The sequence below is a fragment of the Oncorhynchus gorbuscha genome, linkage group LG13, assembly GCF_021184085.1.
Source record: "Oncorhynchus gorbuscha isolate QuinsamMale2020 ecotype Even-year linkage group LG13, OgorEven_v1.0, whole genome shotgun sequence".
NCBI classification, from domain to species: Eukaryota; Metazoa; Chordata; class Actinopteri; order Salmoniformes; family Salmonidae; genus Oncorhynchus; species Oncorhynchus gorbuscha.
The window spans coordinates 76,224,200-76,241,378 of NC_060185.1; the positions used below are offsets into that span (position 1 = coordinate 76,224,200).

Consider the following 17,179-nt stretch of genomic DNA (forward strand, 5'->3'; position numbering starts at 1 on the left):
GCTCAGAGGTATTTTTTTCTCCTCTATCGCTCTCTCCTGGCATTTGCTCTCTCCATTAGTGAGGTGACAGTGGCTGGGGGAACGGATGCACTGTCCCCATCTTTTCTCTCTTTCTCTTTCTTTCTCTCTCTCTCTCTCTCTCTCTCTCTCTCTCTCTCTCTCTCTCTCTCTCTCTCTCTCTCTCTCTCCTCAGCTAATTCTAACAGCAGGGATGTAGTCCTCTGTCTCTTTCAAACTTCAGCACCGGCTATGCTGTGAACTCCTTGGTGACCGCTGTTGATTCTATTGGGACCTTTTTCTTCTCTTGCTCTTCACTGAGCTTGTTTGAGAGGATCTATACCTTAATGAGTTTGGAAGGGGAGGTGTTTGATTTCGCTCTATAATCTGGTGGAACTACGGGACCATGGCCATGAAGGAAACCATTCTGCCCATCAGCGAGGTGTCCGCCCCGGCACCGCCCCCGACCCCAGAGGTGGTGGAGCTAAATGTGGGTGGCCAGGTGTACGTCACCAAGCGCTCTACCCTGGTCAGTGTGCCCGACACCACCCTGCACGCCATGTTCGCCCGGTGCCCACCGCGGGAGCTGCCGAGGGACAGCCGAGGTCGATTCTTCATCGACCGCGATGGCTTCCTGTTCCGCTATGTGCTGGACTTCCTGCGAGACCGCCAGCTGGTGCTGCCGGACCACTTTCCCGAGCGTGAGCGTCTACAGCGGGAGGCTGAGCACTTCCAGCTGGGCGAGCTGCTGCGCCTCCTGGGGCCCCGCGTAGGTTCCAAGCAGGGCTCCATGAACGATGAGGGCTGCCACAGTGACATCGAGGAGAGCTCGCAAAGCAGCGAGTACCCCACAGGTCGAACCTCGACTTCCTCAGACAAGAGGTCAGGGTTCATCACCATCGGCTACAGGGGATCCTACACTACAGTGCGAGACAACCAAGCCGACGCCAAGTTCCGACGCGTGGCACGGATCATGGTGTGCGGACGCATCGCCCTGGCCAAAGAGGTGTTTGGGGAAACACTGAACGAGAGCCGGGACCCTGACAGGCCGCCGGAAAAGTACACTTCGCGGTTTTACCTCAAGTTCACCTACCTGGAGCAGGCATTTGACCGGCTTTCTGAGGTGGGCTTTACAATGGTGGCGTGTAACTCCACGGGAACAGCCGCTTTTGTCAACCAGTACAGGGACGACAAAATCTGGAGCAGCTACACGGAGTACATCTTCTTCAGTAAGTGACTTCTCATCCATTCACTAGCATACATATTGGATAGGTGGGTCCAACATGTTTTCTCAGGTTTTAGAAGTATTCTGTAACATTATTCTTTACATTTGGAAAGATTGAACGAATTGCCTACCTTTTCTGACTTGGATTGTACATGCTATTGAAGGTAAATAATAGCCTTCTCTCTCTCTATGGTTCAAAGTAATCCCATTACCAGCTTCTGCACTTTCCTTGAGAATAGCCTTCCTGTGTGGTCCAGCAATGACGGCCCCTGACCCCGGCAAACATGGATGCTAGAGTCAGCATGGGTTTGAATACGGGCCCACTGCCCTTTGACTCACCCTTCCCCGTCTTTCAAACACGTTTCTATCTCTTCAATAAAGCTCATAAATTACATAAAGAATGTGAGACTGCCCCACCCTCCCTGGTTCTCTCATCAGTTGGAAATGTTTTCCAAATCACAACAGGTAGGTAAAAGAGAGAATAGATTAAAGGGAAAGGTGTGTGAGAGTAACATACAGTTTCATTGTAAGAAGAATGATTGAAGGACCAAAAACTTCTTGAGGGCTGTAGATACAGTGCATTTGGATAGTATTCAGACCCCTTGACTTTTTCCACATTTTGGTACGTTACAACCTTATTCTGAAATGGATTAAATGGTTATTTTTTTCTCCTCATCAATCTATACACAATACCCCATGACAAGAAATTTCTGTAAATCTATTAAATATTTTAAACTGAAATATTATGTTTACATAAGTAAGTTTTCTTGGGTATGACGTTACAAGCTTGGCACACCTGTATTTGGGGAGATTCTCCCATTCTTCTCTGCAGATCCCCTCAAGCTATGTTAGGTTGGGGAGCGTGGCTGCATAGCTAAATTCAGGTATCTCCAGGAATGTTCGATCGGGTTCAAGTCCGGGTTCTGGCTGGGCCACTCAATGACATTCAGAGACTTGTCCCGAAGCCACTCCTGCGCTGTCTTGGTTGTGTGCTTAGGGTCATTGTCCTGTTGGAAAGTGAATCTTCGCCCCAGTCTGAGGTCCTGAGAGCCCTGGAGGAGGTTTTCATCAAGGATCTCTTTGCACTTTGCTCTGTTCATCTTTCCCTTGATCCTGACTAGTTTAACACTTCCTGCCACTGAAAAACATCCCCACAGTATGATGCTGCCACCTCCACCATGCTTCACTGTAGGGATGGTGCCAGGTTTCTCCAGACATGACACTTGGCATTCAGGCCAAAGAGTTCAATCTTGGTTTCATTAGACCAGAGAATCTTGTTTCTCATGATCTGAGAGTCCTTTAGGTGCCTTTTGGCAAACTTCAAGCAGGCTGTCATGTGCCTTTTACTGAGGAGTTGCTTCCGTCTGGCCAGTCAACCATAAAGGCCTGATTGGTGGAGTGCTGCAGAGATGGTTGTCCTGCTGGAAGGTTCATGGTCAGAGGAACTCTGGAGCTCTATCAGAGTGACCATCAGGTTCATGGTCACCTCCCTGACTGCGGTCATCTCTTGGAAGAGTCTTGGTGGTTACAAACTTTTCCATTTAAGAATTATGGAGGTCAATGTATTCTTGGGGACCTTCAATGCTGCAGAAATGTTTTGGTACCTGTCCCAAGATCTGTGCCTCGACACAATCCTGTCTCAGAGCTCTACGGACAATTCCTTCGACCTCATGGCTTGTTTTTTTTTGCTCTGACATGCACTGTCAACCATGGGACCTTATATAGACAGGTGTGTGCCTTTCCAAATCATGTCCAATCAATTGAATTACCACAAGTGGACTCCAATCAAGTCATAGAAACATCTCAAGAATGATCAATGGAAACAGGATGCACCTGAGCTCAATTTTGAATCTCATAGCAAAGGGTCTGAATAGTTACAGGGACTTGCAAAAGTATTCATCCCCCTTGGAGCTTTTCCTATTTTGTTGCATTACAACATGTAATTTAAATGGATTTTTATTTGGATTTCATGTAATGGACATTAAAAACAATGTCCAAGTTGGTGAAGTGGAATGAAAAAAAGTACTTGATTTAAAAAAATGTTTTAAAAAAAAGAGGTGCGTGTATATATATTCACCCCCTTTGCCCTAAATAAGATCTGGTGCAACTAATTACCTTCAGAAGTCATATAATTAGTTAGATTGCACACAGGTGGGCTTTAATTAAGTGTCACATGATCTGTCACATGATCTCAGTATATATACACCTGTTCTGAAAGGTCCCAGAGTCTGCAACACCACGAAGCAAGAGGAACCACCAAGCAAGTGAGACCATGAAGCTCACCAAATAGGTCAGGGACAAAGTTGTGGAGAAGTACAAATCAGTGTTGGGTTATGAAACATATACGAAACTTTGAACATCCCACAGAACACCATTAAATCCATTGATAAAAAATATGGCACCACAACAAACCTGCCAAGAGAGGGCTGCGCACCAAAACTCACAGGCCAGGCAAGGAGGGCATTTATCAGAGAGGCAACAAAGAGACCAAAGAGAACCCTGAAGGAGCTACAAAGCTCCACAGCGGACATTGGAGTATCTGACTATATGATCACTTGGGCTTCACGAAAGAGTGGCCAGAAAAAAAGACATGTCTTAAAGAAAAAAAATAAGCAAACATATTTGGTGTTCGCCAAAAGGCATGTGGGAGACTACCCAACCATATGGAAAAAGGTGCAAAGGTCAGATGAAACTAAAATGTAGCTTTTTGGCCATCAAGGAAAATGCTATGTCTGGTGTAAACCTAACACCTCTCATGACCCCGAGAATACCATCCCCACAGGGAAGCATGGTGGTGGCAGCATCATGCTGTGGGGATGTGTTTCATCGGCAAGGACTGGGAAGCTGATCAGATTTGAAGGAATGATGGATGGCTCTAAATACAGGGAAATTCTTGAGGGAAAACTGTTAGTCTTCCAGAGATTTGAGACTGGGACAGAGGTTCACCTTCCAGCAGGACAATGACTTTAAGCATACTCCTAAAGCAACACTCGAGTAGTTTAATGGGAAACATTTAAATGTTTTGGAATGGCCTAGTCAAAGCCGAGACCTCAATCCAATTGAGAATCTGTGGTATGACTTAAAGATTTCTGCTGGTGTACAGCAACCATCCAACTTGAAGGAGCTGGAGCAGTTTTGCCTTGAAGAACGGGCAAAAATCCCAGTGGCTAGATGTGCCAAGCTTATAGAGACATACTCCAAGAGATTTGTAGCTGTAATTGCTTTAATTGTACTTTTTTGTCTTATTTCTGTTTTGTTTCACAATATAAAATATTTTGCATCTTCAAAGTGGTAGCCATGTTGTGTAAATAAAATTATACAAACCCCCCCAAAAATCTATTTTAATTCCAAGTTCTAAGGCAACAAAATAGGAAAAATGCCAAGGGGGTGAATGCTTTTGCAAGCCACTGTATGTAAATAAGGTATTTTTGTTTTCTAATTTGTAAAACATTTGCAAAAATGTATAAAAAACATTTTTTGCTTTGTCATTATGGGGTATTGTGTGTATATTGATGAGGGGGGGAAAACTATTTAATACATTTTAGAATAAGATGAATTAATTTAACAAAATGTGGAAAAGTCAACGTTTTGGTATAGTGTGTCTGGGGGTGAGGTGTGAGGTGTGTCTGGGGAATAGGGAATTAAATGGGGGGGAAACAACCAAGGAAGTGCATAAGGTCAGGCAAATCCTAACAGATTGGAACAGTCTAATCAATACAAATACATCATGACAAATAGGGGTGTGTGTGTGTGTGTGTGTCTTTGAGTCTGCATGTGTGTTTCTATGCCTGCACAGGTGTTAATGAAGACAAAATGGCCAGTCTATATATTGACCGTATACAGTTCCAGACATTTTGCTCCCTGACTTGTCACCCTTTTTCACTCTCCCGGTCACATGTCCCTGCTGGTAACAAAGAATTTGGTCCCTTTGGACGTGAAGGCTTTGACAGGAGAGGGGGAGGCTTGATTTTGTCTGTTCATTCTAAGACGAGATGAAGAAGCACAGAATATATTTCAGTTTTGTTAATACACCACCAAGATATTATTTTGTTTCCTTTTGAAGCAATGGAGTCAGTACAAGATCAATGACATCTACAACAGAATACACAGTTCGATTTTTTTATGGAGTAAAATTCTTGAAATAGACCAATGGGGAATGAGTCCAAACCGGTGCTAACATTCAATAAAAAAGATAGACCTACTTTTCACAAACTATCATGCCAAGATATGGCAGAGAGGGCTCAGAGGCATCGTCTAAAAATCTTCCATGGGAGGTGTTTTATTTTGAAGGAAGCACAGATGCCAACATAACACATGTGGAATATGCGAGAACACTCCATTGGTGGGGGGGCGACATATCTGACATACCAATGCATCTTACCCCACTCCCTGTGAAGGCACATGGTACTGTTTAACACGTTTGAAAGTGCTAGAGGGTGTGAATATGCAGGGGGGTAATGGATGGGGTGACAAAGCAAAAGTGCATCCGAGGAACTCGAGGTCAACGGTAGCCGCTGACAAATGCCTGTCTGGCTCAGAGGTTGAGGAGGCTGTTTCGATTGGGTTATTTTCATCTACACTTTTCCTCGTCTCGATGGACGTGTTGGCAGTGCTGTACACACTTCTCACTTCTCTCCGCTGAAGGTGATCCGCCTGTGTGATCCTGCTTGGGTCTTGCATAATTCATTAGCTTCTCTGCAACATGGCATTGTATTGATATTTATGAGGGATCAAGCTTTTATTCCTGTGCGATGTTGGAACATCACTGCCATAACAAGCAGATTTTCCCCCTGTTGAATACAGTATAAGCATTGAGCTGCTATTATGCTTAAAGATCGGCTAACTCCTCAACATGTGTGTTAATTGCATTCTGTTGTTGTTCTAAAGATCATTTGATACACGTTTCACGACAAGAAAATGCTAGATAAGGCTATAGGTACCATAGTGGCATGTTACAGAATATTAAATTACAACAATAACGTAATAAAAATGAATCATTTATATTATATTTACCATGTAAAAAAATTGTGCAGGCACATTGTTTGTTTGCACATTATGAATATACCGTATTTATGCTTCAAATGTATTCTATACTACAATATCCAATTCAACACAGATATACAGTACATTCGGAAAGTATTCAGACCCCTTGACTTTTTCAAAATGTTCTTACGTTGCAGCCTTATTCTAAAATTTAATTTACATCCTATTTGCATCCTGTTTCCATTGATCATCCTTGAGATGTTTCGATAACTTGATTGGAGTCCACCTTTAGTAAATTCAAATGATTGGACATGATTTGGAAAGGCACACACCTCCAACAGTTGACAGTGCAGTGACAGTGGCCCCTATCATTCTTAAATGGAAGAGGTTTGGAACCACAATGACTCTTCCTAAAGCTGGTCGCCCGGCCAAACTGAGCAATCGGGGGAGAAGGGCCTTGATCAGGGAAGTGACCAAGAACCTGATGGTCACTCTGACAGAGCTCTAGAGTTTCTCTGTGGCGATGGGAGAACCTTCCAGCAGGACAACCATCTCTGCAGCACTCCACCAATCAGGCCTTTATGGTAGTGGCCAGATGGTAGCCACTCCTCAGTAAAAGGCATATGACAGACCATGACAGCCCATTTGAAGTTTGTCAAAAGGCACATTAACCCTTGTGTAGTCTTAACATTCTGTATACTCCCCTTGTCTTAAGGGTAAAAAATGATCAGCCTACACGAAACCCCTAAAATGAAGCAGCTAAATTGAATTTTAAACCCCAAATATAGTTTGCATGAAGAAACAACCTGTCATTCATCACAAACTTTGTGAATATCTGGGTTTTCCCTCTTCACAATGCAGAAAGACTGCATTTAATCCGTGGACACCATTTGTTTTTATTACAACACACCTGGCATAATTGTTTTCTTTACTAAAGTAGAGGTTTATTATTATTATTATTATTATTATTGCTAAAGGTACGGCATAGGTGTAAACATATTTTTTTAGCAAGAGATAGCACTTGTATAGCCTAAGAAAGTAGCAGAAATGTGCAGAAAGTAGTTTTGAAAGCATTTTATTGAAGGGAAACAATAAGTCTTGAACATCTTTGGCAACATCGTGAAATATTCCTATAAACTGTCCAATGAGGAATTCTACTACAAAATACTAGTCTTCTTCCATTTTTTAACCATTGCCCCCACCCACAAGGTGTGGGTGAATGGGAAAAACTCCCCAAAAGAGAAGAATGGGAAAAACTCCCCAAATACAGGTGTGCCAAGCTTGTAGCATTATACCCAAGAAGACTTGAGGCTGTAAACGCTGGCAAAGTTTCTTCAACTTTACTGAGTAAAGGGTCTGAATACTTTGCCAACATTTCTAAAACCTGTTTTTAAGTCATCATTATGGGGTGTGTGTAGAATGATGAGATTGAAAAAACAATTTAATCCATTTTAGAATAAGGCTGTAACATAAGAAAATGTGGAAAAGGTCAAGGAGTCTGAATACTTTCCTAATGCACTGTATTAGCTCTAAACTTGCTCTGTATAGATCATTTATGGAAAAGTTGGTGATTGGTCCATTTCCAGCTTGACATTTAATGGCAAGAAAAGTCTAAAAAGACAACAGAGACAATATTGTCTAAGATATGTACTGACCATACAAAACATTAAGAACACCTTCCTAATATTGAGTTGCACTCCCTTTTGCCACCAGAACAGCCTCAATTCATTGGGGCAATGACTCTACAAGGTGTTGAAAGCATCCCATAGGGATGCTGGCCCATTTTGACTCCAATGTTTTCACAGTTGTGTCAAGTTGGCTAGATGTCCTTTGGGTGGTGGACCACTCATGATACACACTGGAAATTGTTGAGTGTGAAAAACCCAGCAGCATTGCAGTTCTTGACACAAACCAGTGTGCTGTTCACCTACCACCATACCCTGTTAAAAGGCATTTAAATATTTTGTCTTGCCCATTCACCCTTTGAATGGCACACATACACACCCCATGTCTCAATTGTCTCAAGGCTTAAAAATCCTTCTTTAACCTGTCTCCTCCCCTTCATCTACTCTGATTGGAGTGGATTTAACAAGTGACATCAATAAGGGATCATAGCTTTCACCTGGTCAGTCTATGTGGAAAGAGCAGGTCTTCTTCATGTTTTGTACACTAAACGTAAAATTAAACTAGGAAGCATTGACCATGATGTCGAACAGTTCCATTTAACCATGTTAAAGAGATACTGCGAGATTCTGGCAACCTAGCCTCTAGCTTACCCCACCGTACCTGTAGACGTCCATTTGCTAACACTCGTCAGCATTGCCTTGTGTAACTACCTCTACCTTCCTTCGTACTGCACCCAGAGACATACAAATAGTATCCAAGAGTTCATCTGAGTCTAGGTAAGTAGAAAAGCTTGATTGCCAGAATATCGCAGTATCGCTTTAAAGGCTTTATATTTTCCAAACCATTAAGTTTAGCATTTACCAGACTTGAAAGCATTCAATAAGAAAGCTTTCTCCAACACTGAAACATCCATCCCAACTCAGGCATTATAGACTTGTAACCTTTATTCCTGAACCAGACTGCAACAACTTACTATTCCCCTTACCATGCCCTTTACCATGACTCTTACCATGCCCTTTACCATGACTCTTACCATGCCCTTTACCATGCCCTTTACCATGACTCTTACCATGCCCTTTACCATGACTCTTACCATGCCCTTTACCATGACTCTTACCATGCCCTTTACCATGCCCTTTACCATGACTCTTACCATGCCCTTTACCATGCCCTTTACCATGCCCTTTACCATGACTCTTACCATGCCCTTTACCATGCCCTTTACCATGACTCTTACCATGACTCTTACCATGCCCTTTACCATGACTCTTACCATGCCCTTTACCATGACTCTTACCATGACTCTTACCATGCCCTTTACCATGACTCTTACCATGCCCTTTACCATGACTCTTACCATGCCCTTTACCATGACTCTTACCATGCCCTTTACCATGCCCTTTACCATGACTCTTAACATGCCCTTTACCATGCCCTTTACCATGACTCTTACCATGACTCTTACCATGCCCCTTACCATGACTCTTACCATGCCCTTTACCATGTCTCTTACCATGCCCTTTACCATGCCCCTTACCATGACTCTTACCATGCCCTTTACCATGTCTCTTACCATGCCCTTTACCATGCCCCTTACCATGACTCTTACCATGCCCCTTACCATGACTCTTACCAATCCCCTTACCATGCCCCTTACCATGACTCTTACCATGCCCCTTCCCATGCACCTTACCATGCATTAATACATTATACATGCTGTTATGGTTTAGCAATTTCAAAATTTGTTTCTCAGACCAAAAATATTGATTGCCAATGTCTCTGGTCTGAAGAAGGTCAATAGACAGAAACGTTGGCAATAAACTAGAATACATATGTGAAATTGTGCAATATTTTGTGTGCAGTATTGCAATATTTGTGCCATATTGTTTTCTTTTGAATCATGTTCCATGCTCCAGCATAATGCAAACTTATTCTTGACATTGTATTCTTAGATAAAACGCATAGGCTTTTCATGAGCTTGGTTCTATAAGGTTCTATCTGCATTTTTGTCAACATTTAGTAACTGACATAACCTCGTTCTGTTCTATGTTCTCTACCTATATAGTACTCCAAATACCCCAATTGATGTTATTAAGGTCAAACGAATAATAGATAAAAATAGCTGACACCATTCAAACCAATGAGGGTTTGGAATTTTAAAGACAATTATCTTAGGATCATCTTTTTACAGACATAAACTTTTAGTCTAGCTCCCCTTTATTTGGTTGTAGATTTTACTCATACACTAGCTGCTATCTCATAGAGACCTTGCACGTACGAACACACACACACACACACACACACACACACACACACACACACACACACACACACACACACACACACACACACACACACACACACACACACACACACACACACACACACACACACACACACACACACACACACACACACACACACATTTGCTCAACAAATCATCATGTTCAATTACTTCTAAGGAGGGAAACATCTTTGCCAGGGACATACAGGGAGTGAAAACCCCTCGTCGGTCCCTATCACAGCCCATTATATACAGCCCTACATATACTGCACACTGCGAACAGTTCTCAAATCTGTTCTCAAATATGCACTGCACATTAGGCCTATGTTCTTCAGCTATATTAATGTCCTACATTTTATCATTGATATGTCTTCAACACATTTCTTTTCAATACAGTTTGGGTGGTTAGAGTTCTTGTTTGATTAATAGTCCTGAAGAGTCTGCTAGCAAAGTTCCAACAAGAAGAAACAATAATTCCCTCACATCAGAGATGTCAGTTAAAGGAGGAATGACGACCAGATGTTTTCAGACCTTAAACATTTTGAGATAAGCCCACGTTCCAGGCCATGTGTTGTGTTGATTCAGCTATATGCTCAATCCCCAAATCAATGGAAAAGATGAGCACCACATATCTCCAGATTTTGGTGCATAGCTGCATCTACACTATTGATGGTGTGGGACGTGGGTTCATCATGATGATGTGGGATGTGGGTTCATCATGATGACGTGGGACGTGGGTTCATCATGATGACGTGGGACGTGGGTTTGTCATGATGGTGTGGGACGTGGGTTCGTCATGATGACGTGGGTTCGTCATGATAGCATATGGACCTGGGTTCATCATGATGGCATGGGACGTGGGTTCATCATGATGGTGTGGGACGTGGGTTCATCATGATGGCGTGGGACGTGGGTTCATCATGATGATGTGGGACCTGGGTTCATCATGATGGCGTGGGACGTGGGTTCATCATGATGGCGTGGGACGTGGGTTCGTCATGATGGTGTGGGACGTGGGTTCATCATGATGACGTGGGTTCGTCATGATAGCATATGGACCTGGTTTCATCATGATGGCATGGGACCTGGGTTCATCATGATGGTGTGGGACGTGGGTTTGTCATGATGGTGTGGGACGTGGGTTCATCATGATGGTGTGGGACATGGGTTCATCATGATGACGTGGGACGTGGGTTTGTCATGATGGTGTGGGACATGGGTTCATCATGATGGTGTGGGACGTGGGTTCATCATGATGACGCTGGACGTGGGTTCATCATGATGGCATGGGACCTGGTTTCATCACGATGGCATGGGACCTGGGTTCATCACGATGGCATGGGACCTGGGTTCATCACGATGGCATGGGACCTGGGTTCATCATGATGGCGTGGGACATGGGTTCATCATGATGGCATGGGACCTGGGTTCATCATGATGGCATGAGACCTGGGTTCATCATGATGACGTGGGACGTGGGTTTGTCATGATGGTGTGGGACGTGGGTTCATCATGATGGTGTGGGACGTGGGTTTGTCATGATGGTGTGGGACGTGGGTTCATCATGATGGTGTGGGACGTGGGTTCATCATGATGACGTGGGACGTGGGTTTGTCATGATGGTGTGGGACGTGGGTTCATCATGATGGTGTGGGACGTGGGTTCATCATGATGACGCTGGACGTGGGTTCATCATGATGGCATGGGACCTGGTTTCATCACGATGGCATGGGACCTGGGTTCATCACGATGGCATGGGACCTGGGTTCATCACGATGGCATGGGACCTGGGTTCATCATGATGGCGTGGGACATGGGTTCATCATGATGGCATGGGACCTGGGTTCATCATGATGGCATGGGACCTGGGTTCATCATGATGGCGTGGGACATGGGTTCATCATGATGGCATGGGACCTGGGCTCATCATGATGGCATGGGACCTGGGTTCATCATGATGGCGTGGGACATGGGTTTATCATGATGGAATGGGACCTGGGTTCATCATGATGGCATGGGACCTGGGTTCATCATGATGGCATGGGACCTGGGTTCATCATGATGGCATGGGACCTGGGTTCATCATGATGGCGTGGGATATTGTCATGTTTTGTCATTGATTATCATGTCTTGTCCCTGTGCTTCCCTTCTATTCGTTTCCCTCTGCTGGTCTTATTAGGTTCTTTCCCTCTTTCTATCCCTCTCTCTCCCCCTCCCTCTCTCCCTCTCTCGCTCTCTCTCTCTATCGTTCCGTTCCTGCTCCCAGCTGTTCCTCATTCTCCTAACTACCTCATTTACTCTTTCACACCTGTCCCCTATTTTGCCCTCTGATTAGAGTCCCTATTTCTCCCTCTGTTTTCCGCTTCTGTCCTTGTCGGATCCTTGTTTGATGTTTGCTGTTCTGTGTCCTTGTTCCGCCCTGTCGTGTTTTTGCCTTCTTCAGATGCTGCGTGTGAGCAGGTGTCTATGTCAGCTACGGCCTGTGCCTTCCCGAATCGACCTGCAGTCTGTGGTCGCGTCTCCAGTCGTTCCTCTCTACTGACGAGAGGATTTCAGTTTTCCTGTTTTGTATTTACCTAAGATAATATCCAGGATTATCGTTTTTGTTTAAGACTGGAATAAAGACTCTGTTTCTGTTAAGTCGCTTTTGGGTCCTCATTCACCAGCATAACAGATATGGGTTCATCATGATGGTGTGGGAGATGGGTTCATTACGATGGCATGGGACCTGGGTTCATCATGATGGCGTGGGACATGGTTTCATCACGATGGCATGGGACCTGGGTTCATCATGATGGCATGGGACATGGTTTCATCACGATGGCATGGGACCTGGGTTCATCACGATGGCATGGGCCCTGGGTTCATAATGACAGCAGACTACTCTTGGGGTCTAAAAGCATCTTACAAACTGTGATTTTGGACTGTTATGTCGATTTAAGACAAACGGAAAACCAAAATGTTAATCTATTGCCTAATGGTCTGAGTTTTGCAGAGCGCATCCTAGAATTGTCGTGACACAGTACGATTTGCATGCAGATTTTATTTTGATACTCATTTTTTTTCTGCCATGCCAAGCAAAACGCCAACAAACACCGACCTAGAGGCATGACAGAGAAGGTTGTTTTATGCAGTGACATTCTTCAACATAACCGTTATTGATTGAGAGGGTAATCGTTTAAATGTCACAGATGCAACCCTGGGACAATGACAAATGTGGTGGGACTCCCGGCATGACTCGCCCAATGATGGATTTCGTCTGAGGTCAGGTGACAGGCGGGCAGGCCACCGGGTGGGAAGTTGGCTTTCTCTTCCGTTCGCTCACTCCCTAAACTTCACACCATTTCCCCCGCTCATCAACATTGAATGAAGTGAATGATGCGTTCTCCCAAGCGTTGAATGAGATTATATGGCCGCCTTCTGTAGATAACAAACCTACAGGGTTTTTCTGCTTTGTGTGGCAATGCGGTTTCTCAACTAAATAAGGCTTGCAATCCCTTTCATTAATTTAGATAAGCATTCAGGGTAGGCTCCGAGACAGGTAGTTGATTCTCCATGCAAAACAAATAATCCCAATTCCCAACAGCTCATTTGATTAGCTATTGTTGTCTTTGGAATTGTCCTTGAAAGAGAGAAGGAGAACAATAGGATTGTTTATACCATGGAATTGAGAGAGAGAACAACAGGAGAGTTCTCAGCTGCATACCAAAACAAGTGTCGGAGCTGCCATTTTGCTGAACAACGAAATACCAAATTCTAATTTTAAGCGCTGGAGATTTTTATCAAGCAAATGCCAGTCGACTATGAATGGTCTTTATCTGCCTAAGTCTCATTAATTAGGCAGAAAGCTGTCCGATAACACGCCTGAAAGATAATGATAGTGGCGGAAGCCACTTTGCCTGTCGTTTAAGTCCAGATAGACACCAGGAATTTAAGTAGTCATGACCAAGTAGTAGAGTCATTGTGGACTCTACCGGACCATGAAAATGGACACAGATGGGGTTGTTCTATGTGCAAGATTAGGAGAGGGAAGCATGAGTGAACACAATATGTTTACACCATTTCCATGTGCATTATTTCTAGGACATTGTTTTGCCCCCAGAGAGAATACTAGCTTGTGAGGCCATCTGCTCCCCCAGACTTCCACTACAACACAGGTTGTGAGCCTATGCGTGAACACATTAGTGCTTAGTGCTTTCATTGGAATTGGATGTTTACTAGCAGGATTTGAACTTGTTTCGATAGCCATTGCTACTACAGAGTACATGTGCACATTGATTTACAGATTACAGGCGGCTTTAGTCTTTAATCTGTGTAAGATAAATGTTGGACAGTACTTAAAAAGTTAACTGCCACCTACCTGTCTGGAAACACCTTCCTGAGAATGTACTGCAAGTGAAATTCAAATTCTCAAATAGGAGGATAAAACCATCCTCCTCTTCCTAAATACACCAGTCTTCACTGACAGACATGTATTCAACATAATGTCTATCGTGCTGAAGTACAGAAACAACCTGTATGTTGTGCCCTAAGGCTTGGCCATGCTCCTGCTCTGTCTCTGTTTAGGCTAAAGCCATTTCCCCATGGCCATCACCACTACAGAATCTTCATCCATTTTTTTTATTCCATACACTTCCTTTCTTTCCCCAACTCACCCGCTGAGAGATAGGAAGACCTGCATTTCAATTATAGATTGGTATCACACTCAACTCCTTCTTTTCTCAAATCCCTTTTCACTTGACAAAGGCCAAAACCTGCTCCATTCTTTCAGTCTCTTGATGAGGCCTCTGCTTTCCCTTTTGATACTTTGCCTCTATTCAATGAATTAGTCAGGTGGACTGAACATTCTGACCATCTTTAAAATCATTATATCTCTATATTTGTGTTCTTTATTCCTGCTATAGAAGTCTGTTATCTACAATTTTTGCATGTCATATCTCTTTATTTAAACCATTACGCAAATGTAATTACTGTGATATATTATCCACAATATTTATTTCAAAACATTCACTTCATCCCAAATCTCAAACGCAATGTTTTTATTCATTTTAACCCATATTTTACCCTTAGTTGACTGAGAACCCATTCTCATTTACAGCAACGCCTAGGGAATAGTTACTGGGGAGAAGAGGGGATATGAATAAGCTAATTGGAAGCTGGGGATGATTAGGTGGCCATGATGGTATGAGGGTCAGATTGGGAATTTAGCAAGTGGTTAACACTCCTACTCTTACGTTAAGTGCCATGGGATCTTTAGTGACCAAAGACAGTCAGGACACTCCTTTAACTTCCCATCTGAAAGACAACACCCTACACAGGGCAATGTCCCCAATCACTGCCCTGGGACATTGTGATCTTTTTTTATCTGAGGAAAGAGTGCCTTCTACTGGCCCTCCAACACTAGTTCCAGCAGCATCCAGGGACCGACCAGGATCGAACCCTGCTTACCTTCAGAGTCAAGCCAGCAGTGGGCTGCAGGGGTGTCTGCTGCTGGCCAGTGTCGAAAAGGGAATTGCATTCAAATGATGTGCTTTTCCTTTTTCACTTCACTATTTGCTTGAGAGATTATTTTTTGTAATTTTTTTACATCTCTCAGGATGGCCAACTGTTGTTCTGAGAGCATTCAGCTAAGCTTTCCTACCTTCTTATTAAGATTCACCACTGGCCTTTCAACATAATTGCACCTTTCATTCTTAGCGCACATCTACAAGTACTGTAATTTGCCTCCATTTCTTGGCTGTGCACTCAATGAAGCGTTATCGGGAGCACTTATATAATGATTTGTTCAACACTTGATTAGATAATAGATGTCTTGCTTAGCCGATGGTGTGCTTTCTCGCATATCTCACTTGTCACCGGGGCTATTTTTGGATACGGTGTCCATTTGTAGAAGCTGGTCTGAAAGGTTTTTAAAGTGTCAAGTGCTTCTTAACCAAGGAATCATGCTGTCATTATATGCAAATCAAGCATTATATGCATTATATTCCAATCAATAATGACATTTTAAAGTGGAAATTACTAACTTTAGAAGACTTTTTAAACCTAGAATATACTTCAAGTTTGCATTTCCCGCTGTGCAGTAAAATTTGCAGTAACAAAAGGGATCAAATTAAGATCCTACATCTGTACTATGAATCACTGACTTGTATTATTGTACTTATGTGATTATCAAACCTTTCACCAACCTTTTATCTACCTTTGGCCCATAATTAGCTGAGTCAGTGCTGTTCCTCAAAGTTACAAAACAAATTGGCCTACCATTTTATTTTTAGGTCCTTTACATTCTCAATGTCCCAATGTCATCAGAGAAGGGCGGTGGCAACAGTTGTCCTATTTCAATACTGACTGATACCCACCTGGTTAGCCTGTCCCAATGTCATCAGAGAAGGGCGGTGGCATCAGTTGTCCTATTTCAATACTGACTGATACCCACCTGGTTAGCCTGTCCCAATGTCATCAGAGAAGGGAGGTGGCATCAGTTGTCCTATTTCAATACTGACTGATACCCACCTGGGTAGCCTGTCCCAATGTCATCAGAGAAGGGTGGTGGCATCAGTTGTCCTATTTCAATACTGACTGATACCCACCTGGGTAGCCTGTCCCAATGTCATCAGAGAAGGGCGGTGGCATCAGTTGTCCTATTTCAATACTGACTGATACCCACCTGGGTAGCCTGTCCCAATGTCATCAGAGAAGGGCGGTGGCATCAGTTGTCCTATTTCAATACTGACTGATACCCACCTGGTTAGCCTGTCCCCACTGTCCCCAGGGCTCAATGATTATTGTGCAGCCCTGACAAAGACTGTCCCAGAGAATCGATCTGAAACACGAAGACTCAGCAGGGAGTTATATGGGAGAGCTATAGGAAACAAGACCCTTTATTGGGAGGGTTGAGATTGGACTCAGTTCAATAGTAGATCGCCAGTTTGTCCTTGGATGTGAATCTCAGACACTTTGAGTTAGGTGTGGTTTTGTACGTATTGCTGTAACACTGTTCTGATTGACATGACAGCTGTCCTTTCCTGTTAAGATAACCCTATGTCCTAAAGCATAAGACTAAATAT

At 43.5% G+C, this 17,179-nt stretch overlaps 1 protein-coding gene across 1 annotated transcript in view; it reads left to right on the top strand.

The window, feature by feature from the left end:
* The window catches only part of LOC123994126 (BTB/POZ domain-containing protein KCTD8-like), a 32,201-nt gene continuing 15,022 nt past the window's right edge, over positions 1–17,179 (top strand). Inside the window, exon 1 of the mRNA XM_046296639.1 lies at positions 1–1,226. Within this exon, the coding sequence (XP_046152595.1) occupies positions 404–1,226 (823 nt within the window). The 5' untranslated portion in view covers positions 1–403. The remainder of the gene's footprint in view (positions 1,227–17,179) is intronic.